The 26,697-nt window shown below is 35.8% G+C and overlaps 1 protein-coding gene and 1 long non-coding RNA gene across 31 annotated transcripts in view; one reads left to right on the top strand and one right to left on the bottom strand.

Moving 5' to 3' along the window:
* HDAC9 (histone deacetylase 9) overlaps positions 1 to 26,697 on the top strand; it is a 911,611-nt gene that overhangs the window by 389,635 nt on the left and 495,279 nt on the right. For 17 of the 30 annotated variants that reach the window (XM_072783863.1, XM_072783864.1, XM_072783866.1 and 14 more), the window contains one exon: positions 1,077 to 1,139. In XM_072783863.1, coding sequence (XP_072639964.1) covers positions 1,077 to 1,139 — 63 coding nt within the window. Of the gene's footprint in view, positions 1 to 362; positions 668 to 770; positions 837 to 1,076; positions 1,140 to 1,322; positions 1,484 to 26,697 lie in introns of those variants that run through there. The other 13 variants (XM_072783873.1, XM_072783880.1, XM_072783888.1 and 10 more) reach the window with 11 other exon arrangements.
* Positions 4,472 to 25,338, bottom strand: LOC140608918 (uncharacterized). Its single transcript, XR_012010918.1, has 3 exons — positions 25,162 to 25,338; positions 16,668 to 16,935; positions 4,472 to 14,423 (listed from the first exon to the last, which is right to left on the bottom strand). It is a non-coding gene; the product is annotated as an uncharacterized lncRNA (long non-coding RNA).

Below are 26,697 nucleotides of genomic sequence, written 5' to 3'. Positions count from 1 at the left end.
CTACAGCCAACTGCAGTGTAGCCAGAGAAACAGGCAACAAAAATAGAACACCAGGATTGCTGTGCGTGGGTGAGGCAGAAACCACATTATGAGCAAAAGCTTCCAGTATTATTTTAGAACCAATACAGAGCTCTGCACTTCTCTCCTCTCTCTTCCAAAAACACATACTATAAAAATAAAATGAAATTAAATGTATGTGCATTTGCCCTCTTAGAATTATGATTCTTAATTTTTTTTTTGCCTTCCTTTCTTTGGAGGCGAATCGCCAGTATGGAAATACAGTGTGTAAAAAGCAAGCTGAGAGGGAGGAAAGAGTTAATTGCTTTTAAGGCCCTGCAATAGAGAATTATGGTTTGAAAGATAGAGGCTGGACAGCTGGGTTTGCTGGGGTATTTTTAAATGCATTAATGCAGGCTCCAATCACTCGGCCATGCTTGACCTATTTTTGGCTCAGGCCGACCATTGTTCTATTTCTGTGCCTGTGGGCCCTGCCGTTGTTGATTCATATGCAAATGGATTATCACTAGCTTTAGCCAACTTGAGCTGAGAGAGACCAGAGAGGGGGAAGAGACATACACAAACAGATAGAAGGGCATCGGCCGAAGCCACTTGCAGGACTGGGGCTTCTTGCCACGAAACTCTAGCAGCCCGGAGAACTATAAGCCAGGTTTAATTGGTTTCTTTTTCTTGTGGGTAGAGTTAATATTTTTCTACTTACTCTGACAAAGCAATAACCCCGAAGCACATTACTGTTTCCCACCTGCTTTTAGTTTCCGGGATCACCTAAACTCCAGAGAGCCATAGCATCCCCACGGTCCTTTCTGCTCTGTACACAGGTTGGTAACATAGGAAAAGTGTCCAGATCTTTTTAAAAAAGTGTATGTCCACCTTAACAGAAAGGAAATCATTGTTGAAGTTGGTCGGCTGCTGCCTCTCCTCCGGGAGGAGGGAGGACCAGGGAGGGTAGCTCCTGGGGCCCGTGCACTGAGCCGCGATGAATCTTTCATGGAGCTGAAGTAAGAGTGATTGGAATATGCTGCAGACAATTTACGAGAGTGACTCGTGTTTTTCCTCAGATGGGGTGGCTGGACGAGAGCAGCTCTTGGCTCAGCAGAGAATGCACAGTATGATCAGCTCAGGTAAGATCCTCTTCCATAACTGAGACATTTTATGTGTGAAAGGAGGCTGACTTGGGAAATGCAGCTAAGAAAAAGCACCTCTCAAGGATTTGCTGCTTTTTGATGTTGATGTTGCTATTTTCTTGGTGCGTCTGTAGGGTTTAACTTAGATCCCTGCCATTACCGTTTTTTGTGCATATTCAGTGTTTAGGGACGACAGCTTCTGAATGAAATCTCAAAGCTTCTGATGAAGGATGGGACTGAGATAAGTGAAATGTAGTTGGGGGTGCTTTGCCTTACTATGCAACTAGAAGAAGGAGATCTGTACTGATTGCAAGCTATTCTAATGGGACTTTAAAAATCAGGTAAGTTCATACTGGAGCTTCAGTTTAAATTGCAGCCTGCAATAGCCCGATGATTTTATATTTATGGTGTGCATCCAGAAGCACATCTATTTATAGACCTACCTTCTGAAATGTGTTTGTTAAGAGTTGCAAAGGTAGTTTTAATGTGGCTTTTTCTCATCAGCCCAAAATGAAACTATTTAGGATGGAAGAAAAATTATTATTAGCAGATGGTTATTTTAATTTTCTTTAAAAACATTTGCAGAGTCTAGCATTGTCAGGCAGATGGATGGCATAACACACACATAAAGGTGTTACATGCAGGTGCAACCCTTAAGAGAATAACAGTACCGGATTCTAGTTTCTCAGCGTCTGTACTTGTGCCTTCAAGGCGATGTGCTGAGGAGATCAAGCTTGTCAGCTTGATCAATTTCTGTTTGTGAAAAGAGCAGACTCTCCGGGCAATATCACTTAGTTGTAATCGTTGCTCCTCACATTTAATCCTACAGCCGGTTCCTAAAGCTTGGGGGCTTTTTATTTCCGTCCTCTTCGGAACACTTCCGCCTGAATTGGCTTAAACTTCTCCCTTACATCTCCTAAGTTCCTATGTGGGCTTAATCGGAATTCTAGATCACCATGTAGATTCCCATGAAAAGAATGTACCATCGAGCAGCGTTTACTTGGTAGAGCTAGATGTGAAAGGAAATATTCCACAGGTTGGCACGATGTCAGTTTCAGTGCTCAACATCTTCCCATTGACAGATCTATGTCTGAACCAAGGTTTTTTTTTTTTTTTTTTTTAAAAAAAAACCTCCGTCAGTTGTGATGATTTTCAGATACTTCTCTTGACCCGATCTTTTTCATGGACTCAAAATAAGAGATCAAGTTTGTGTAATTTGATATGTTTACATTTACGTGACAGGAATTATATTAATTAGTAGTGTCTGCTTATCTGAAATAAACGTACTAGAATTTTAATATGGTTTATTACCTTCTATTATCTTTGTGGCTGTAAAGTTGACAAGAGCTTGGGGAAGGGTCAGCTGGTGTGTCTCACATGGAACTGGTCACTTAATTTAGCATTTTGTTTTCTACAGATGAATTGACTTTTAAAAAATAACTATTTTAGGTATCTTTTCAGTACTACACTTATTTTTTCAGTCCTTACCTCTGTGTTACAAGTTTAATGTTTCTTTAACATGGTTGAAACAAAGCTGTGCCTTTTAAGCAGCCACAGGCTGCTGACATGGAATCTCTTGCCACAGGCTACAGGTGTTTGCAAGCCTCACTGTTTTCAGTGTGTTTGATAATCGCATGTAACTTTATTCCGTTTTTCAGTTGAGATTGTCATTTTCCTGACGTTAAAGCAATAATATTTTCAAGCAGCGAAGTGCTTGAGACTGTCCATGCTATTGTCAGTTCTACAGGAAGGGAAGCATCCTTTAAGCACTAACTAGTACATGAAAAGTGATGTAGATTGACATCAACTCCCAAACCTGTCTGGTATAAATAAGGAAACTCCAGGTTCTGTTTATTTTTAAAATTTGAAACATACAATAATTTGCATCTGTGCTACCATGTTGTGTAACTTTTGGCTTTGTTTAGTATAATGTGGCCTTAAATTCCTCTAGTCTTTATTATATACTTCCTCTGAGGTACTGACTCTCAAATTTGGAGTCCTCAAGAATATTTTACAAAATACTCATGCCTTGGTCACACCCCCAGAATTTCTGATTTAATTGGTATGGGAACTAGCCTGGATATTTGAATTTTTTAAAATCTTATGATCAAACCTCAGGTACAGTGAACTGTGAGAATCACAGATGTAGAGATAGGAGGAAGTGATGGTGATCCTAGTAACCCATTTCAGTAGGATTTTCCTTTAAATTAATTGTTAAATTTGGGGTGTGTTTGTCTTAATTTATCTATAAATTTCATTCCACTCCCTTTTGGCCCAGGGCATGGATGTGATTGATATGCATAGGAATGGTTGGAGTCTTTGGATCTGAAAGAGAGATCTGGTAGCCACGCAGAATAGTGGAGAAAACACTGTTGTAAGAGTCAAGAGCTCAGTGTTCTAGCAAGAGCTCTGCTACTAGCCAGTTGTGTAACTGGTTACTCATCTGTAAACTAAACAATATTGATGTCCTCTTGTTTATCTCTTGGCATTCTTATGAGGTTCAAATGTAACAACGTTATTAAAGTGCAACTCACTGTTATTATAACTATTTATAGTGAATGAACCTGAGTTTCTAGCTCTTCAATACCATGCTCTGTCTTGCTAAACAAGCTAGATAGATGAATCTGATTGTATGTCACTTGGAACAATGGTGTTTTGTTTTGATAGTAAGTTCTCTTTAGTTATCTGATACATCGGCTTCTGTTTTAGTTATCCTGGTCTGGGAAGAACTAGTCCTTTCCATGTGCAAATTTTGACTATAAATCAGAGTAATGTGTGTGTGTGTGTGTACGCGCGCACACATGTACGTGTGTCCTGTAAAATGTCTCATTACATAATAATCAAAGGCAAAAAATTTGCAGAATACGTAATTGAACAGTGAAACCCCAATAGCAGATTCCTTGGAATTAATTGTTTTAAAAAGCTTTGTTTTATTGTTAGCTATTGCTTTGAGGTTCCCATTTGCTATTTTAGTTAAACTGGATACTATGCATTAATAAAGATGATTTTCTTCAGAGATCTTTATATACTGTTGAATTGCAAGTATTTAATATGGTTCCATTTTTCCCTAATATTGACTCAGCTAGGCAAGACATTTTAGGTAGAACTAGGTTCTGGAATATAGTCTGCTAATGTGTTTTTAGTTAAAAAATTCATTAATGTTGAATCTTGGAATTCATTATGAGTGACACATTTTGCTAGGTCAGTCTCTACCTTTGTGGCTTGTGTGGGCCAATAGAAGTGATAACTGTGGTAGAAACTGAAGCATGTACAAATATTGACTCAGGTCACTTAGCAGTAGCTGGCACAATTTGGGGTGTTCTCCTGTTGCCAGGCATGTTGCCTAACATGTTGGACAGCAGAGCTGTCCAGACAATATTGGAACTATTACTATAAAAGAATTTCCTAGAGTTTATACAGCATTAATGTAAAATACATTTAAAATAAGGAAAACTCATATTTTTTCTATGTATTCTTATTTTAGGGTATAAAAGAAAAGGATGTAAATCTAAATCCTGAATTTCTTTTATGGAAAACATATCTTCACCCTTTCAGAATCTTTTTTTTTTTCCTTTGGTGTGCATTGTTGAGGGGAAAGGAACATTTTAGATTCAGTAGCCATTTATGTCTACTTGGAAAGCAGAATCTAATTATGAAAATGTAAGTCTGTGAAATGCTCCTGTCATGTCAAGAATCACTTCTGGTATTTCCCATAATTACTGTTTTGCTGTTCTCTAACTCAAGTTATCTTCACTTACAAGGCTGTTATCAATTTGAATATCTGATAGGTAGTGATCAAAAAGCTATTTATAAATAGGCCCATTGAGGCTGGGGATAAGAATGAGTATTTTCTATTTCTGTGGATGACACCAGTGGAATAATTGTTATGTCCATTAAGCAAGAAAATTCAATAATATCCCTTAGAAGACTAAAATAAGCCCAAATTCTGAATATAAAAATGAGGATTTTGATTTTGAAGATGAGAAATTTCAAAATGTACTATATAGTTTCTCACCACTGATAGATAATGAAGTGATTCTAAAATGGCATAAGCTGGCAAACACTCCCCCTACACACACACACACACACGTCAGCATTAAAAGAGTACAGAAAATGATATGATCTAACATATTTCAGAAACTAATAGTCAAGGGAAAAATGGAGGGTATGGGTTTTTGATCCAAACAGGGAACCCTCACAGGGCCTGCATCCCAGGCCTCCTTAGAATTTTACTGTCAAGATGACAACTTCCTGAAAATTCTAACATTCTTAAATCTGAAGAGAAGCAAACTGAGTTGATATCCTCAGCTTTTGTTGTTGTTGTTTCTCGTGAGTGAGAAGTAGTAGAAATGATTCTGGAAAAGAAACTAGTGAACTGGAGGACGGTGAACAAACACTGCCTCTCTGGAGAAATGAAGGTGTCAGAGCAACACTCTAATTTGGGAAAATGATCCACAGTTTTTTTGTTTTTTGTTTTTTTTCCAACGGAATATCCTTCTCCAACTAATCTTAGATGTTCCACCAAGAAGAAATCATCAATTTACTGAAGCCATGGAATAGTCTAATAATTGTTCCTCACAAATAGAACTCCTTAAAGAAGTAAATTCCACAAAACAAGAGCTCAAAGATGATATGATAACACAATAACATGAGGGGAAAAGAATATTTTATATCTAGGGAAACAAGTTGGAAATGAAAAAAACATGATAATTATAAATCAAGAATACTCATTAGAAAGAGCAGGAAGCAGAACAGATACCAGTGAAACTCTTTACCAACAAAAGGGAAAGGTTTAAGATCATCATAGGGAATGAAAAAAGGAAAATCGATACAAGCAATTGGATGGAAGTCAACTAATAAGAAAGACAAAGACAGGATAACAAAGAAATTTTTTGTATCTCTGAAGTTGATATTCTAAAGCATTGAAACAAAATTTTGTGAAAAGATGAAACATTGTTTCATTGGAAAAGAAAAATATAAATCTGTAGATCGAAAGGCACCTCGTCTTGCTGCAAATGCTCATCACAGAGTCATATCCTAACTGGGCTATTGATTTTCAAATAATAATTTTTTAGGGGTTCAGGCAGGGGTTCAAGCAAAGATCTGTGGTTGGGGGAAGGTGGGGATAAGGGGGAATGTATGGGATTCAAGAAAGCTTATCAAGCATATCCAACATTTGGGATGCCTGAGTGGCTCAGTGGTTGAGCACCTACCTTTGGTTCAGATCGTGACCCCCGGGGTCCTGGGATCGAGTCCCACATCGGGCTCCCCACAGGGAGCCTGCTTCTCCCTCTGCCTTTGTCTCTGACTCTCTCTTTGTGTCTCTCATGAATAGATAAATACAATCTTTTTTATAAAAAAAAAAGATATCCAACATTTAATGACAGAAGATAGTGAAAAAAAATCTTTGAAGTTCAAAAAGAAGTGTAACCCAATGTTCCATCCAGGCAAGATCTGTTACAATAGAGAAAATAGGTAAGCAAGTCAGAAGTTCCCAAACATGAACTAGACTGCTTGACAATGAAGCCCACACAATGAAGACGAATGTAAAAGCAAAAATTGAAATAGAAAAGTAACAAAGCATAGTAAGATTAACGGGGCAAGCAAGGAATCTACTTAAATAAATATGAAATTGTGGTTACAGGACAGAAATTTTATAAAGTAGGATGATATTCAGAAACAACTAATAATGAGGCATTAGAGATAGGTGAGATGAAGGGATGTGTGAAAGTGATGATATTTTCTTTCTGAGCAAGGACAGACTCCCTGCTGCTTAAAATAAGAACACAGAGGTTTTTGTTTTGTTGTTGTTGTTTTTTTTTAAGAGACTCTGAACACTGATTCTTTAAATAATTTATTTAACCCTAGAAAGATCTTTTTTTGGAAATATTACCTAATAATGGGAAGGAAGCATTTAGAATGTTTACGGTCCATTCAGTTCCAGTTTTTTAAATTCTGTTAAAATTATTTAAATTTAATGTTTTTTAAAGAAAAATAACATACCTTTTTATGAAGGTATATTTTGTTTATCTATCCATCTCCCAGAAGAATTAATACATAGATGGAAGGAACTCAGGGGAAGTTGTGTGTGTGTGGTGGTAGTACCGTTGTGAGGGGGGAGGCTCTTGTTTTCATCAGCATGCTTTTTCGCCTTGTATGACTTTTTACAATATGCCCATATTTTCTATGAAGTATGTCTTACACACCCCCACACAAAGTTATTGTGCCAAACTCCTAATGGTGTTTAATTGTAAGTAGCAGGTAAATTAGATCGTCTTCTGCTGCAGGTAACAGAAAATCCTACTTAAAGTGACAAACAACAAGGACATTTCTCAGTGAAATAACAGGGTAGTTGGCAGCACCTGGCAGTCAATAATGGCAACAGTATTCAGGTCTCTCAAACTGCTCCCTTCTGTTGGCTTTAGAGTTGGTGTCATCATAGGTCTGTTTCTTCCAGAAGGCACGAGTTGACGTGTCTATTTATGCATGACAAAGTCTGGAGACATAGGAAAGATACTTTGCTTCCTTGGATGTTTTCTTTAGGAAGTTGTACCCAAAATTTCTCCAGCAAATCATCCTTCATAATTTATTGGCCAGAATAGCAGCAACTACCCACACATTAGCCAGTCACACAAAAGAATGGGACTGCCATGATAGCTCCGTAGGGTCATACTAAGCCTAGGAAGGTGAATGTTTTTATTAGGAAGAAGAAAGGTAAAGAAGAATGCCTATTAGCTAGGTACCAGCAGTGTTTGCTACAGTGTGTATGTTGGTGACTGGAATTTTTTTTAGAAGATTTTATTTATTTGAGAGGGAAGAGGAGAGGAGAGAGGGGAAGCAGAAATGGAGGAGAGGGGCAGAGAGAGAGGGAGAAGCAGTCTCCCCATTGAGCAGCCTTCCCCCGCCCCGCCCCATGCAGGGCTGGATCCCAAGATCCAGAGATCATGACCTGAGCTGAAGGCAGATGCATAACCAACTGAGCCACCCAGGCACCCTCCTTTGTAATTTTCTTTAGTTTGTATTCCTTAAAATATAAATAATTAAATGAAGGAGGTAGACCATGTAATTTCTTTCAGTTAAATCGTGAGTATTCCTTTATTTTCATGAAGATATACATCATTTTAACACTGATAATTTTTTTACTAGTATTGAATAGAAAGCCTTTCTTAGTACTATCTATTGTTAGAAGGAACCCTAAAAAGACTAGTTATGGAAGAATACTAGATCTCTGTGAGGTTGTAAATCATTTTGTAGAAAAGAGGAAAGCCAACACCATAGATGAGTGTATTACAGGCATTTATTATAAATTCGAGTAAAATATGCTTTTAATATTTAATATTTAATATTGGCATTGAAGGATGCAGAAAATATTAAGGGAAACTTATCTAATGTATAAACTTTTCAGTACACTGAAGGAGGATTATTTTTAAAATATTCAAAATGCAGTTTCTTTGCCAGTATGTTGTTATAATTATTACATTTTCAGAGTAATGAACAATTTTAACAATCTGGAATAGTAACTGCATTTTAACAATTTTTTTCTGAATTGGATTACTTTGAAAACAATTTAATTGGAATAAAGGCCCATGAAAAAATGACTTTAAAAATAAGCTTTCTGTAGATGAAATTCAAAGATATTTTGGCATGTGCTTCAAATCAGAGTGGCAGTGCTGTGGTCTGTCCCATTCTTGAAAGGAAAATGATGTACCAGTGTTTGGCTTGGATGCATGATGTCCTTACTGTGGGCAGTTTTCCCTTTTCTCATTTTGGGAGATTGACAATCAGGAGATGAAGGGATGAGAAAATACCTTGTATCTACAAGTTCCATTCTCACCACTAAGTCACTTTCACAAAACAAATTTAATTTAAGTGAATTTTTGCAAGACTAAACGACCTACACTTTAAGTGTAATCAGAGAACATTATATTTAGGATTTCTCTATGATGCTATGGTTTATGAATACAAAACTAAGTAATTCTTATGTTTTAGAAGAGTATCAGTTCTGTTTGTTATTTTAATGTAAAATTTTCCATAGTAAAATAAGTGATAGGCCTTTTATAGTGCTTTTAAAAATACCCAATAATTAAATCCATTGAAAACTACATTTAAGGAAGAAGGAAATTCACCAAACCACAGAGTGTAACTAATCATTTACTTATGATTAAACTTTTTGCATGTTGATAACTTTGGAAATACCCCAGAACTTCATTTTTTTTTTTTTTTACTTCTTCCCGTCATGGCCTACCACTTATATTGAAACATTTAATTTATAATTTATATTCAGTATTGACACAATTGTAGCCCTGCAGATGTCTTTTTCAATTTTTTGAGGTAAGTTTTGGTCAATGTGTAAGGCATGACATAAATCCACATTGGGTTAAAATAGTTTTGCTTTTTTTTTTTTTTAGTTTTAAAATTAAAAACAAAATGAAACGAAAATTTCACTGAATTTCCATTAAATTACATTGTAGCCTGGGAGTTCTTTCATTAATAAAAACATGTTTACACAGAAAGTTTTTATGAAACCACATGTAGGGTGAACTAGAAAAGCTCTTTAGGAATTGAACATGATTTAAATTTTACTCTTGATGGTACCTTTAAAAAAGTTTTATTTTATTTATTTATTTCTTAAAATATTTTATTTATTTAATCATAGAGATGCAGAGAGAGAGAGAGGCAGAGACACAGGCAGAGAGAGAAGCAGGCTCCATGCAGAGAGCCCGAAAAAGTTTTAATTTAAATTCCAGTTAGTTAACATACAGTGTAGCAGTGGTTTCAAGTGTGCAATTTAGTGATTCCATACTTAAATACAACACCCAGTAATCATCATGACAAGTGCACTCCTTCATCCCCGTCACCTATTTAACCCATCCCTGCTCTCCTCCCTTCTGGTAACAACTGTTCTCTATAGTTAAAAGTCTGTTCTTTTTTTTTTTTTTTTTTTTTAAGATTTTTTATTTGTTTATGACAGACAGAGAGAGAGAGAGAGGCAGAGACACAGGCAGAGGGAGAAGCAGGCGCCATGCAGGGAGCCCGACGTGGGACTCGATCCTGGGTCTCCAGGATCACACGCCGGGCCAAAAGCGGCGCTAAACCTTTGGGCCACCAGGGCTGCCCTAAAAGTCTGTTCTTTGGTTTGCCCCCACCTTTCCCTCCCTGTGCTTTTTGAATCTGCTTACAAACAAAATTCAGTTGTGTATTTGGAATGCACGATTTTGTGTCAGGAAGCAGTCATTTTAGATTTAAAAATATCCTAATCAGTTATCATTTTATGGTTTTTCTGTCTTGTTCCACTCCGATCTAATTGTTTAGTCCCAGTTTAGGTCAGTGGTTGAAGCCATATGTTTTCATCACTTTATATCACTGTCATTTTTCTTACTGACATAATAAGCTAATGTTTCAGAAGCTTTTTCTGTATGAGGCATTGTTTTACCATTTAATCCTTCCCTCAATTTAAAGAGATCTGTAGTAGTTAACAGTAGTATTCATATTTTGCAGAGATGGAAACAGTTTCAGAGGAATTTACTGATGGTGATCATGGCTAGGAACTGGCAGGGTCAGATGTGAACTTGGTTTGTTTACCATGTCTCTGTCCCTATTTACCATGTCTCTGACTCCTTTTCTCAAAGAGAAGAATATTTTTCTGGGACGCCCAGGGGGCTCAGCAGTTGAGCTCCTGCTTTTGGCCCAGGGCATGATCTTGGAGTCCCAGGATCGAGTCACACAACGAGCTCCCTGCATGAAGCCTGCTTCTCTCTCTGCCTGTGCCTGTGCCTCTCTCTCTCTCTCTCTCTCTCTGTCTGTCTCTCATGAACAAGTAAATATAGATATCTGTGTCTCTCATGAATAAATAAATAAAATCTTAAAAAAAAAGAAAAAGAATACTATTTTGCATAAGAGAATGTGTTTCAATTCTGGTGCTGAAAGTATAGAATCATCTATATTTATAGGTAAATGTCTAGGCATACTTCTTAATCCTCAAAGGTTTAAGGCACAAATAGACAACTATGTTGAAAGGCATGGTGGAGGAGCTTTACTTCATGTTCCCAGGGCTTGATATTGAAATTGGAGGAAGTTAACACTATCCAGGGCTGAGAGAGTCAGGGCAACCTCCAAAGTTCTGTGAGCCTTGATGATGACGCAGTGTAATGAGCATACACGATGGACAGAACCAATATCCCCAAAGCATTTGGCATGTTTGCCAGTGCTCACAGTACATCTTATAAGTCATAAAGCTAAGGTTTGCACCAATCGAGAAGAGCACGTTATTACTAATGTAATTTAGCAGAAAAACGTTTTTGGGTTTCTTTTTTCCCCAAATGTTAGCCCGATGGGGTTCAGTGTGTTTTTTGACCAAAATATTAGGATTATACTCATCACATTAGTCCTTGCCTAGAAATGGGGGGGGGGGGAGTCAATAAAGTCTGTTACTCAAATCCTGATCTCAACATGCTATGTCACATTCTTATGCTGAAAGAATAATCTAGCTAACAAAATTTTACTCCATTTTGAATATATATTGGTTCAATTTGGGTCCAATTTGGACATTTTAGGGGAAAACTGGATGGTAATATTTGTCTGTAACAACAGGATATTACATTTTATTTTAAGTTAAATTTTTGCCTTAAAGTCACCAGTTAGGTACTAATGCAACTAACTATTCAAGAGCCAACTTCTTGGCTTCCATCAACTAATTTTTATAATCTTATTGGCTATGGGAATCTTCAGCCATCTTTATGGAATACGCTGTGGAGGAATTATTGATTGTCATGTTAATGACCAACATAATTTACTGCCTTCCAGGGGAAAGAAGCTTTCAGGAGATCGTTAAATGCATTAAAATTTGCAGATGCCCACATGTCTGTGGCTCTCTGGCAGGCTGACTCCTTTGGGTCAGTTATTCTTAGCCTCGGTATTTCTATCTTATGGCATCGCAGGTCTAAGATTAGCTTGTTAGGCGTTATCATGCCATCTGAGTTACCTCCTAATATAACTCTACACTGGAATGATTATTTATAGAAAGAGCATTCTGTCATTTTTGTGTTATTTCTAGTAGTTTAAATAAAGAAGAATAACATACAAGTGAAACCACAGATTCCTTCCTGCTGCCAAAACAACATGATAACTGTCTTCTTAAGGGGCAATAATGTTTAAATGTGTGCTTAGGGTGATTGCAGAATTCTTTTTATCTCTGCCACCTTGACAGAAAAGGGAGGACTTCGGGTATTGATGTATAATGCTTGTAGAAAGGCAAAGAAGCAGCCTTGATGCTTTCTGTCACAGAGCACGGAAGACTCTGGTTGATGATGACAACAAGAGACATACAGGGTTTATTTTTAGAAACAGACATTGCTAAGCTCTCTGTTTGGTGTTAATATGGCTCATAAACAGGGCTCCTTGTTGTTGACCCTTCCAGGGAAAATGGCATTTTACACACACACACACACACACACACACACACACTTTTTTTCATTTTTCAAGAATGACTATTATTAAGAATGTAATTAGAACTTTTGAAAGCTAAGGAATCTAAATTCTATGATATTCCTCCGAAAGATACACAGTACTTTTTAAAATTCCATTAAGACTGGGTCTAAGGGATGGTAGATGAAAAGCAATCCAATGTTATAAATACAATGAATATATAGGTTGGCTATAAGGTGCAGAAAAATAGGCAAATTTACATCACAAATGACTCTTAATAAATTACAATATCAGCAAAATAATATCATTTATGCTTCTGGCTTTATTGTGATAATATATAAAATATAGTTGTAAAATATATTATGACTGATTCATTAATTAAGTTGCTGATTTACATATAAAATATAGTTGTAAAATATATTATGACTGATTCATTAATTAAGTTGCTGATTTAAGTAGATGAGGTAAAAAATTCTAGTATATAAAAAAGGAAGTAGAAGCCTCTGCTAGTTGTTCTGGTATAACTTACTCTTGTTGAATCCAACAGTTTTCATGTAAAAGAAAATGTACAGTTTCACATTCAAGAAGTGATCTGTTAGCTTACTTAAACTGTAAGTTTAATTCAGATCTTGAAATTGATATATTGCTTTAAAATTAGAATTGTGATTTACTCTCTTAAATCTGCATTTTTATTTCCTGATTATTCACTCATTGTTGCTAGATGGTGAAATGTTAAAGGTATGTTAATACATTTCATGTTACACATTAATTGAAATACTTTAGAACGGAAAACAGAGCTCTATAGGAATATTCATAATTTTGTTATTTAATTATTTATTGAAAAACATTATCTGTTTTAAAGATAAATCTTTTTGTACTTGTGTGCAGTGTAATAAATCCACAGTCCATTAGGAACTTGCAAAATGACAGAAAAACAGGAACCATGCAGCAATTCAGGTGTATTCTCAAAGAAATCCAGATGTAAATAAATTGAGGATTGGAAGGGGAAGCAATTGCAGGAACTCGTTGCTTCCCGACCACTCATAATTAGCAGGTTGAAGGTTTGGGGAGATGATGTAATTGCTTGAAGTTTTAGAAGCTGAGTTGAAATAGTCATTCATCTGTTCGTTTTTTCACTCAAAAATATTTGAGAGCCAACTGTGTGCCAGGTATTGTTTTAGGCACAGAGGATACACCCATGAAACAAGATCAGGATATGTTTGACTGATTGTTCAGTTAAATGTTAGATAAATAAGGCTACTTTTGATACTAATAAGTACTAAGGAAAAAGAAAAGAAAAATGAGATAGAAAATGACATGTTGGGAAGGCAGTGTTGGAGGAGTAAAATAAAGCCTTTTGAGGAGGCTGAGATACAAAGAAACATCTTCCCAATAAAAGTAGGTTTTCCCTCAACATTCCCTTTTATCTAGAACCAGTAGAATGAAAGCAGTTAGAACAGAATGTGTCTCCGGGAGCTGTTTTAGCCTCCACTTACCTTTGCTTTGTGTAAGAGATGGGGAAGCTTTTATCAGTAGATAGGTGAGAAAGCCAGGGGAAGGCTGTTAGCTATAGATTTTCTCTATTTTCCAACAAGAGATTTTGGAATCAGGTGACCTCTCTAGGACTGATGCTTTTGGCTGGAAATTAAGGACCTTTTCAGACCACTTAGTTGTTGGTTCCTTCCCAAAGGTTCATCTTTGCCCATCATTCCAGCTCTGACCTCAAATATGCTGAAACTTCTTACCCAAGCAGAATGAGCAATCCTTGTAGTTTAGTGAAGTGAGAATTTCTTCTTCTCTGGGGGCTAGAAAGAATGGGGACAATATATCTTCATCCACTGAAGTTAGAAGGGAAGTCTGAAAACAATTTTCTCAAAGTTACAATATTGCACACTTTTAAAAGGGGTTATGTTATATAATATTCATTACATGGGTATTTATTGAGTCCTTACAATGCAGCCAATATTTAATTCAGGGAAGTCATGGGATAAATAGCAACTTTGTTGTAGAGCTATAGAACTGTAACATGTAAACAAAATGTTTAGAATACATTGTCTTCATGGTGTTGAGAAGTGGATAGGTTTGTGATGAATTGTTACAAAAGTTGAGTAAGGAAGTATTTAGATCTATTTTTAAAAAGGGAGAAATGGCAATGTGCTAAAAGCTATTTCCCCCACATGTTCTGCTTTCTCATGGGTAGGGAACAATGATGGATACACATAGTAGGATGGACAAACATTTTTGAGGGACTGACACATGATCTCACATGCTTGATGCCTCATGGGGTTTTCCCTCAACATTCCAATTGGTCTAAGTCAAATGGAATGAAAGCACAGTTAGAATAGAGCAGGAAGTGTTCAGGAGCTATTTTAAACTCCACTGAGTTCTGCCTTCTGTAAGGGATGGGGAAGCCTTTATCAGTGAGTAGGTGAGGGAACCAGGGGAAGGAGATCATCTACCATCTTCTTTAGCCTTGAGAATACTGGGACTTAGCCAAAATCTTGGACAACATGCTTTGTTGGATTTATAGTGTACCTTGAGGGAAATAGTTAATAGCTACATTTTCCCCCAAGGATTGTCTCATTTAATCAATTCAATTCAATTACTGAGTACTTGACAACTATATTTTTAGGCCAGATCTCTGGTTTGTCTGTTATTGCTGTGTGTGTGTGTGTGTGTGTGTGTGTACTAATAATCAGCCATTCGTTTTTCTGAAATACCCTTCTGCTGCTCTGTTCCAATTAGTCTTTGCTAGGAGAAATCCTAACTCTTAAAAGCATAGTTCAGATGTCTCCTAATTCCCCTCATCCCTTGCACTTTCTCAGTTATGTGTGTTATCTTCTCTCCATACCTCCCCCAATAGTTCTTTATTACTATCTTAGAAATTCCCACTTTTTGTCTCACACTGTGGTTATTTATGTGTGTGTGTCCCCATCCCCTCCCATTAGTTATATTATACACTCCAAGAGGAAAAGGATCATGTTTTACTTCTATTTTTATTCCCTACAGTGCCTAACACATAATTGATCCCTGAGACTATTTTTAGATGAATGAATGAGTGATTAAAGAGTACATTGGTATCACAGTCTGTTTTTATAAATTTTTTATTTAAAAAATGATTCCTTTTATGTAGAAAATAAGTCCTCAGTTTTTTTGTAAATTTGAACAATATAAGCTTCTTGGGATGTTAGAGCCTTTGGCTTAAAATTAAAACCATTCATTATAGAATATGTCAAGAATGACCTCCAATGCTTTGATAATATGTATATGATCTTTAAATATTTCAATTATTCTTAGAAAAGGAATTTTATAATATTATTTGACTTGATTTTTTAATCAATAATTCCAAGAGATATGTGTCTGCATTCAAAATATTAACTGTGAAATAGCTCATTTAAGACTGCCTGAATATAAATACATTCTTTTTGGTCCAAGGAGAATAAATGTGGTTGTGAAAATGATTACAGGTATACTTTTATATTATTCAAACACCACTTCTCATAATCTCCTATTTTTCTTCTTGGTGAAATTTTTCTTAGATAAGTAAAAAAACAAATAGTTTTTTTGTTGCTTGTTTTTTTTGTTAACAGTAGTATCAATTTGAAGTTTGTTTTGGCCCACAAATTGCTACTTAGAGCTCATCTACATATATTCAGGTATTATTGAATTGGTTATATTATTTGAGAAGGGAACAATGGAAAATATTTTTTGGTGAACAATTTAGTAATCAAATGTTAAATGCCAAAGGTATCAGTAATTTAAAAAAACTAAAAAGTCAGGACAGGGAATTCACATAGCAATTTATTAGGGAAAGACAGATGGAAGGAGTGAATCAATCTCTGTACACACTCAAGGAGAAGAATGAAATATATTTATGTCCAAATGGGAGAGAAATGGTGAAAAAACAAGGGTAATATAAGTAGGAAATGATGTAAGCTTTTTTAGGGTAGTCTTTGCTTTGGTTTAACCTTAAAACTCAGCACAAGAAAGGATACATTAAGGCCTTTAAGGCTCAGAAAATTTAGTTAGTTAATATAAATGCAGGCCACGAAAGGGATTGGATAATAAAACCAAATTTTGCAACATGGCTGTTGAACTCACCTTAGTAGAGCACAGGAATGAATATGTGCCAGTGTTTTCCCCCTGACTTTACCAAATTGTGTGTTCTTATCGTTTTGAGTCCAAGGTAAGTTTCTGATTGCTACAATAGTTGTGTGGAGATGGCACAAATCAAAGTTGGTTGGCTTTGGATTTAGATGTTTCTCATTCTTATGTTAAGCATTAATAAGAATTAGTTCAAGCAAATTTCCAAAGATGATTTTTGCAGCTATCAATTTAGTTACTTGGAATCACTCATCTGTTTTCTTTTCTGAAAAGTAAACATAAAAAGGTTAGAAAAAAATATTTGGGTATCAAGTTAACCTAATTTGTATAGTGTATAAAGGAAAATAATATAAACAATCTCAGTCAACAGGTAATTGAACATAATAAAAACAATGCTCTTAATATGTATCACTTCTTCCAGATTTTAATCAAGAGTCAACTCTCACTGTTCAGTATCCCGATTATTAAAGGGAAATGCTCCCAAATCATTGACCTGGAAAGATCAGTGGTCTTTTTTTCTTTTTTTCTTCAGCGGATAGTCCTAACCTGAATATGAATATAACTCTAGAAAACTTTGTTTAAATTCATTCTAGAAAATCTTATGAGTGTTTTAGATGCCTAGAAAGCATATTAAATTGCTTTGTGGACATGGGAAAGCATCTGTCTGTTAGATTTTCTACTGCCCAGTCAACTTCCTTGAGCACTGAACCAGTATGTAGTAGAGATTTTCTTCATGCTTCACCAATCATATAGGTGAGAACCATTTTTCACATATACCTGCCGTCAATGGATATTGTTAGACTTTAGATATTTTTGCCAAGCTGAGAGAGGAAAAAAATAACACAGCATTACTTTCTCTGATTATTGTTAGAATTGAATGGTTTTCATATGTTATTAGCCATTTGGGTTTTCTTTTATACAGAGATAATCCAGGAATGAGAGAATGGTTAGAGGAGAAAAGTCTATCAATGAATATTACCCTGTTAACAGAGTAAATGAAAAAAATAATAACTCATTAAAGGAAAATATTCGATAAAATTCAATACCCTTCTAGGATAGAAACTCCTTATAAAGTAAGAATAGAAGAAAGTGAACATTATTGGGACGCCTGGGTGGCTCAGCGGTTGGGTGTCTGCCTTTGGCTCAGGCGTGATCCTAGTTAGGGGATCGAGTCCCACTTCAGGCTCCCTGTGAGGAGCTTTCGTCTCCCTCTGCCCACGTGTCTGCCTCTCTCTCTGTCTCTCATGAATAAATAAATAAAATATTTTTTAAAAAATGGACATTATCAAACAAAACCCTATCTGAAACTTTGTATTTACTGGTGAAATTAAAACACATTTTCTTTAGTGTCAGGAAGTTTGTCCTTGGAGATCCTAATCGATATTCCAAGACATGAACATTTAATAAAATGAGTAAGAATTTGAAAGGAAGAGAAACTAATCCAGCTAATCCAAGTTCAGTTATTTAAACCCTCCCTTAATGTCCCCTCCCCCTCAGCTTCCCCTCTGGTAACCATCAGTTTGTTTTCTGTAGTTAAGAGTCTGTTTCTTGGTTTGCCTCTCTCTTTTTTTCCCCTTCGCCCATTTGTTTTGTTTCTTAAATTCCACATATGATTGAAATCATATAGTATTTATCTTTCTTTGGCTCTGACTTATTTAACTTAGCTTAATACTCTCTAGTTCCACCCATGTTGTTGTGAATGGTAAGATTTCATTCTTTTTTTATGGCTGAATAATATTCCATTCCAATAATATACCCAACTTCTTTGCCTATTCATCAGTCAGTGGACACTTTGATATTTCTGTAGTTTTGCTATTGCAGATAATGCTGCTATAAACATTGGGATGCATGTATCCCTTTAAATTAGTATTTTTGTATTCTTTAGGTAAATACCTAATAGTGAAATTATTGGATTGTAGGGTAGTTCTATTTTTAACTTTTTTTGGAAACTCCATGCTGTTTTCTAGAGGGGCTATACCAATTTGCATTCCCACCAACAGAGCAAGAGGGTTCTGTTCCCCTTTCTCCACATCCTTGCCAACACCTGTTGTTTCTCGTGTTGTTGATTTTAGCCATTCTGACAGATGTGAGGTGATATATCATTATAGTTTTGATTTGTATTTGCCTGATGATGAGTGATGTTGAGCATCTTTTCATGTTTCTGTCTGCTGGCCATCTATATGTCTTCTTTGGAAAAATAGGTGATGGAGATTAAGGAGTGTACTTGTGGTGAGCACTGGGTGTTGTATGGAAGTGTCAAATCAATAAATCGTACATCTGAAATTAATATTACACTGTATGTGAACTAACGGGAATTTAAAAGCTTAAAAATTAAAAAAATAGGTTGCTTAGTACAAGGTCAGCATAAAACAAAAAATTTAAAAGATTTCACAAAATGATATCATTTACATAGCAGTTGAATCTTTTATGGAGAAATTGGTAAAATTATTGAAGAGCAAATAAGAAAACCTGAATAAATTTGAGAGATATTGTGTTCATAAATAGGAAGACCATGTCTTTAAAAGGTCATTTATTCCCAATTCAATCTATAAATTTCTTTGTATTTGAAACAGCCAACTTTCTTTAAGAAATAGATAATTCATGCATAATACAAAAATCAAATATACTAAATGGTATTATTATAAAATTTTAAAATTTTATTTATTTATTCATGGGAGACACAGAGAGAGAGAGGCGGAGACATAAGCAGAGGGAGAAGCAGGCTCCCTGTGATGAGCCTGATGCGGGACTGGATTCCAGGTCCACGGGATCCAGACCTGAGCCGAAGGCAGATGCTCAACCACTGAGCCACCCAGGTGCCCTAAATGGTATTATATAGTAAGTAGTATATCTATATCTCATTTCCACACCAACTCTACCAGCCTTTCAGTTTTCTGCCTCGTTGGTGGCCCACAAATTCTTCTGTGCTTTACAGATGCATTGTATGTCAGTACAAGTTCATTTAAAATGCTACCAGGGAATATTGCATACTGACTAAAATTCAAATGTAAGAGTAAATGCACAAGTGGTAATTTTGTCAAACAACAAATGAGAAGAAGGATAGATAAGTCATTCAAAGATGTATTAACAATGATTGGTTGGTTGGGCAAGAGACATAGAAAAATAGATCAAAGAACAAAAATACAGAGTTATTAATAATAACATTTTATATGACAGAATTACATCACACACCATGGTCAGAGGACATACTGTTAATTAAGTGGTTTGGGAACAATTAATATATTCAGTTTATATACTCATAGTCAAATGATATACTCAAATATCTATTTTTATAATACCATTTTTAAATAATTTATTTATTCATGATAGATAGAGGCAGAGACACAGGCAGAGGGAGAAGCAGACTCCATGCTGGGAGCCCAACGTAGACTCGATCCCGGGACTCCAGGATTGCTCCCTGGGCCAAAGGCAGGCACTAAACCGCTGAGTCACCCAGGGATCCCCTTTATAATACCATTTTTTATAAGATTTTATTTATTCATTTGGCAGAGAGAGAGAAAGAGAGAGAGAGAGCACCAGCAAGGGGAACTAGCAGGCAGAGGGGAGGGGGAGAGCAAGCTCCTCACTAAGCAGGGAGCCTGAAGGAACAAAGTAGGGCTAAAGTCCAATACCCCGATGTTTATAGCAGCAATGTCCACAGTAGCCAAACTGTGGAAGGAGCCTCAGTGTCCATCGAAAGATAAATGGATAAAGAAGATGTGGTTTATGTATACAATGGAATATTCCTCAGCCATTAGAAACGACAAATACCCACCATTTGCTTCGATATGGATAGAACTGGAGGGTATTATGCTGAGTGAAGTAAGTCAATCGGAGAAGGACAAACATTATATGGTCTCATTCATTTGGGGAATATAAAAAATAGTGAAAGAGAATAAAGGGGAAAGGAGAAAAAATGAGTGGGAAATATCAGAAAGGGAGACAGAACATGAAAGACTCCTAACTCTGGGAAATGAACTATAAAAAATAGTGAAAGGGAATAAAGGGGAAAGGAGAAAAAATGAGTGGGAAATATCAGAAAAGGAGACAGAACATGAGAGACTCCTAACTCTGGGAAACGAACTGGGGGTGGTGGAAGGGGAGGTGGGCGGGGGGTGGGGGTGAATGGGTGACGGGCACTGAGGGGGGCACTTGGTGGGATGAGCACTGGGTGTTATTCTATATGTTGGCAAATTGAACACCAATAAAAAATAAATTTATAAAAAAATAAAGTCCAATACCATTGTTGTTCAATTAGATAGGTTATGATTTTAACTTCTACAAAGCCAATGTATAATGTATGCAGGGTCTTGCATTTTTATGGAGGGATGAGAAGGAATTATTTTAAGGTAAGGTTTTTTTTAAGGATTTTAGTTCAGTTTAACTAAATTAGGTGACAGAAGTACTCAATATTTATATAGCTCACCCAATTTTCTAAATATAATTTGAGATTGATTTAAATGAAAGATTCAGATTTTAGAGTACTGTTGAGTGAAATAGGGATGATAATTTTGTCAAGAAAAAAAGGTAGCTACTCTATCCTAAAGCCTCATGGAATACCACTTGGTGCCTAAAAACACCAATTGGTAACTAACTTCTAAGCTGAGGCATGAGTGACTTTAAGAGCCCAGCCATGCAAAGAATAGCATTCCAGGTAAGAAGGAACAGCCAGTGCAAAGGCCCCTAAGTCCAAAATACCTTTGGCTGTTTTCAGAATAAAGGCTAGTGTGGCCTTTCACACCTTTTTCAACAAAACGGAGGGAAAGTAAATGGTTGAGCAAAGACCATTTGAATACTGCATCCAAACTGTCTTTTCCAGCAAACTGAAAATGACATATTTTTCATACTCTCAACATAGGATTTGTCTTCATACTTCATTGTCTTCACTCACCAATATCTGGTAGTTTGTCTTTAGAAAGTACCATTTGGGTGCTAAAGGAACAGAATGTTCTTTACCTTTTTATTTTTCCTTGCATATCCAAAATGTGCTGAATGTAATTCTAATCCCAGTATATGTGAGAACAATTTAAATATTGCATGGCATAGTAGATGTGATAGCCAGAAAACTCGGTGTATCCCTTTATATGTTCATTCATATTTTTATGAACTTAGTATATGAAAGAGTTCAGGAATAATGATACTGATGATGAAACACCAACTTCCAGTCTCACGGAGCTACTTTATAGGGGTTTTAGCTGGGTCTGCTACACTCTGTGTGAAAGTAAGTAATTTAGTTGTCTTGGCATCTATAAAATATGAGGGGAGTTGCCTAGATTACTGTTAAGGTTCCTACCATCTTTAAAAACTGTCAGTGTGTCCCCTTTTTTAATCACCTGAAACAGATCAGGTCATAGCATTGTCTTTTTCATATAGCAGGAGTAATTTAGATTGAACATATTGCCCCAGTAATGTGTTGGTCTATCAGTTTATAATACTACATATTTTAGGTTTAGAAACTCATTCTGCTCTGATTTATTATATCTTTCTTTTGAAGTTTGTGCTAGTGCCTGACTTGTTTTGAATGTTTTACTTATTCACAAAAGCACTGGTCAGACCTGTTTACAGAGAACCATTCAGTAATACGACTTACCTAGCTTAGTTTGATACTTTAAAGCAATGCTCTCCTCTTTCTTTTGTGTGCATGTCCTGTGTGTGTGTATGTATATAATGCATGTATTACAATTATAATTGACTTATTTTCTATTTCCCTGTACTGTTTTTCTAATAGTAATAGAAGGCAGAAGGAAAAATGTGACTATGCACTAACTCTTGTAGCTTAGAATCAAATATTGTCTCCATTTTAGTAATGAAGATTATCATTTTGCTGTTGATCAAAAATACAAGGCTTTATCATCAGTGTTCATTTTTATCCTTCCTGTCTCTTTGTCCAGTGACTACATTTGAATTTTCTAGATCTTTAGAATTGCATTTCACTTTTAAAAATTAGGTGTTATTTTAGACAAATAACTATAGCAGAAATTTCAGTTTCAAAAACACTATAGCAGAAATTATTATAAAGAAGCAGAAAGCTTATTCAAATGCCTTTTTCAAAAATATTACCACTTAATGTATTTAATTGCTACAAGTCACTTGTTAAATAATATATTGGGAATCATTTCCATTTATTTTTTTCTTGACAATATATTTAAATCAAAGTTCTTCTCTTCGTAAAAGTAATATGTTGGACTAAGTACTGCAGAGTCCTTAGGTATTTTTTAATTTATAAGTCTTTCTAAACCTCAGATTTATAGTTAATATTGTTAGAATTTAGAAAGTGAGAGAGATTATATTGGTTATTGGTTCTAGAGTCTTATTTTATTGGGTTTTACACCTACTCTGGGTGATATTTAAATGATGCCAAAGCTACATGTTGCAATCAAGATAACAACAGTATTTTTTCCTTCTTTCTCATTCCAATCTTTTGAAATGTAATGCATGGAAATTTTTCTTTCATATGTTAAGTGTATCTCATTGCTGAATATAGTGTGCCTTACTGAAGTATTCACTTCTTTGCCAAAAACACATCAGTCATTCACAAATATTCAGTATTCTGAGAATGAAAATTTTTTTAGCTACTTGGGTAGTTGGTGAAAGCCAGTTTGCAAAGATTTCTAACTCCACAGTGTTAGACATTATTGTGTGGAATCTAGGGCTTAAGTATTAACAGTGCATGAAGTAGAATTTGATATACATTCGGTGAGCTACAATAGTCTAGACCAAGAGTTATAGCAGGTTAACAGAATGATGGTAATCAGTCCTTTGTCTTGTGGATGAGATAAAAATGCATTATGACTTTACAGAACAAAATTGGTTCCATTCCTGAACCATTCATTAATATCTAAGAAAGTATCTGTAAGATAAAAATAAAATTCCTGAATTAATTAAAACATGGAAATTCATATAAACAAATCTAAGACCTTGAAGAATGCCCAGCAGGTAATAGTCACTCAATAAATGTTGTGGGATGACTAAATGAATGAATGAAGTGAAAATCATTTACAACAGCTGATATTAAACTGCATATGTACCTTTGTACTTTACATGTTTCTCTTACATTGGGTTATCTAAGCATAGAGATACATAAGGAATATATGTATTTGAATATATTCCAATATATTTGAAAAGCCAATATTTGAACTGATAAAAGCAAGGTAGATCTTCTCTTTCTTTGTTATGATACTTTTATTAAGGGGATATTATTATTTTTATGAATATTAATGGTATCATATTTGAATATGGAGATCCTTTAGCAAAAAAGGTTTGGAAAGCTATTTCCTTCAGACAAAAATGGCATTTTCCTTTAAATTTCCTTTAAATTTCCTTTAAATCCACCTTTGAGCCTCTTTCTAGTGAACCACATTCTGTCATCCTAAGTTATTATGGGCCCTATAGTTAGGAATAAAAAAAGCAAATGATCAAGCATGTTACTTTGGTTTTTAAAGTAAGAGTCAAAAGACCCTTAGGAAGGATTTCTTGTAATATATGTTCAGTTAAGTTTATATCCATGGAAAATGTAGTTTGGCCAGTAAGTGGCCAAATGTTTAGGTGTTTAGTATGTTCTGGATTACTCAAGTTATTACAGTATCTTTCAGAAGAGAAAATGTTACCTTATAATCCTACTCAATATTGTATTTACTTGAAAATACTAACGGGAAAAGCCCAACTTAACCTTCCTCTACTGCTTTTAGGAAAGAGCCTTAGAAAATGTTCTTACTTACGTTAAATTTAAATTCTAGGGTAATGGTAAATTGCACATCTGATCTGAGTAATGGTAAATTGCACATCTGACCTGGCTTTGCTGAAAAATCAAACCTCTAGTATAAAAGTAAAAAATTATATACAAGGATTACTTTAAAGGACCAACATCTGATATTAGACTACTTCTTTAAAAAAAATCAGCCAGCATTCTCTATATAGTTTTCTTTCTTTTTAAATAAACATGAATGTTAGTCTGATTCCTAATTTCTTGGTTCCAAACTGGCAATCTCACATATAGAAAAAAAATCACTTTTGAATGTTTAAAGGCAAATACATCTGGAAAGGTTGTATGGAGTGTCAGGTGATTATGCGGCATTGATGTCCATTAACAGGTGTCACCTTCATGATTGCCTCATTTCATTGCTTTCTGACTTCCTTCCTTCCTTCCTTCCTTCCTTCCTTCCTTCCTTCCTTCCTTCCTTCCTTCCTTCCTTCCCTCCCTCCCTCCCTCCCTCCTTCCTTCCTTCCTTCCTCCCTTTCCTTCCTTCCCTCTCTCCTTCCTTTCTTCACAGCACCTATTAAGTACCTCTGTGGCTTAGAAGGCCAGGCATGGGCTAGCTGGGTCCTCAGATTGCCCAGGGCTAAAAACAGTATGTTGGCTATGGCTGTGTCCTCATTTGGAGCTTGAGGTCCTTTTCAAGATCATTCATGTTGTCAACTGGATTAAGTTCCTTGTGGTCATAGGCTTGAGAACCCTGGTTCCTTGTTGGCTATGGGCTAGATTCATTCTTACCTTTTAGAGGCTACTCTCAGTTGCTTGCTTCCATTTGGCCCCCTCCACCTTAGCAGTGAAGAAATCTTTTCTCCCTGAATCCCTCTTAAGCTTCAGTCCTCTCTGATTTCATCTTCTACCAGCCAGAGAAACCTCTTTTCTTCTAGAGAAATTAATTAAGTTAGCCCCATTTGGAATATCTCTCTAAAAGTCAAATGATCACCAGTCTTTATTACCTATGCAAATTCCATTGCCAGGTAACCTAACATAAACATGGATACCAGGTGGGGAGTGTTGTGTGAACCATCTTACTGACTAACAAAATAATTTTTCTAAGTTATTATTGTAGACATCCTTCTGGCATAATCTCATCTCCTACTCAGGTTCACATACCAGCTCTGTGCTGATAACCCATAAATCTCTAGCTCAAGCCCCAACCTCACTCCTAAGCCTTTAGATCTATATCAACAACTCCCACTGTCCATAAGTGGGTTCCACAGATACCTTATTTTAGAGATTAGAAAATGAGTCACTTCCTTGTTTGTATGAATGATAAAAGTTCAAAGAATGCATTATGAAAATGAATTCCAAGGATGTTATATTTCCTCACTACTCTCCACTTATAGGTTGGTGTAAAGCATGATTGCTTGCATGATACCATGCAAGAACCCAGAACTTTGTGAATGAATGAACTAAAAGGTAAAGTCCTTAGATTTAAAGATGACTTTGAGTCATTTCCTCCATTCCATTCCTCCTCTCTCCTACTCTCAGATTCTAGCACAGCTGCTATCATAGTTCTCCTACACATTTATTCTAAAAAATTAGCTATTATATATTGCCTTTGGTGTTCTCTTGTTTTCATCCAGGTTTTTTCATTGCTGATTTGATTATCTTGTTAACCGCTTAAGGACAAGACTTTGTAGGTAGAGAATTACAAGTAAAGTCAAAGTTTCTTAATTAAAGAAGAGGCCTTTATTCCCTTTTTCTTCCATTTTTTCCATCTGTTTTCTGCCAGGATTATGACAGCAGAGTGAAAAAGTGGGCTTCTAATGCAAATTTGACAAGAAACAGGGCAGTGAGGACAAGAATCTTCTTGCACATGCTAAGGAACTCCTGACTGTACTTCTGAAGTAGTCACTGGAATGACAGCTCATCTGGCTAAAGTACAAATTTTTGTTTTAAAAATACAAATGATCCTCTTCATTTTCTTTTCTCCATCTTCATACTCACATGCTCACATTTACAGTGTTATGCAGTGTGCACACATACTTTTCATTGTTTTCTCTTTTGAAATAACATGAGAAAATTTCACCATCGACAGATGATCACATGCTTTGTATGTTTTAATTGGACATTTAAAAGGGCATTATGCATATTCACGTAACTCTCATTTTTTGGTTTAGTATCTCCCACAGTGCTTGATTTTATTGGGATTAGGCTTCTCTGACCATACTGACTTATTAATGATTCACTTATTCAGAAACCTTTTCAATATGAACCAGTATCAGGAGATAGAAGTGAACCAAAATAGGACCAGGAGAACCCAAGGGATCCATG

Source organism: Canis lupus, chromosome 18 (assembly GCF_048164855.1).
Source record: "Canis lupus baileyi chromosome 18, mCanLup2.hap1, whole genome shotgun sequence".
NCBI classification, from domain to species: Eukaryota; Metazoa; Chordata; class Mammalia; order Carnivora; family Canidae; genus Canis; species Canis lupus.
Note: the sequence above shows the minus strand (reverse complement) of the source record. Positions and strands in the feature narration are given on the sequence as shown.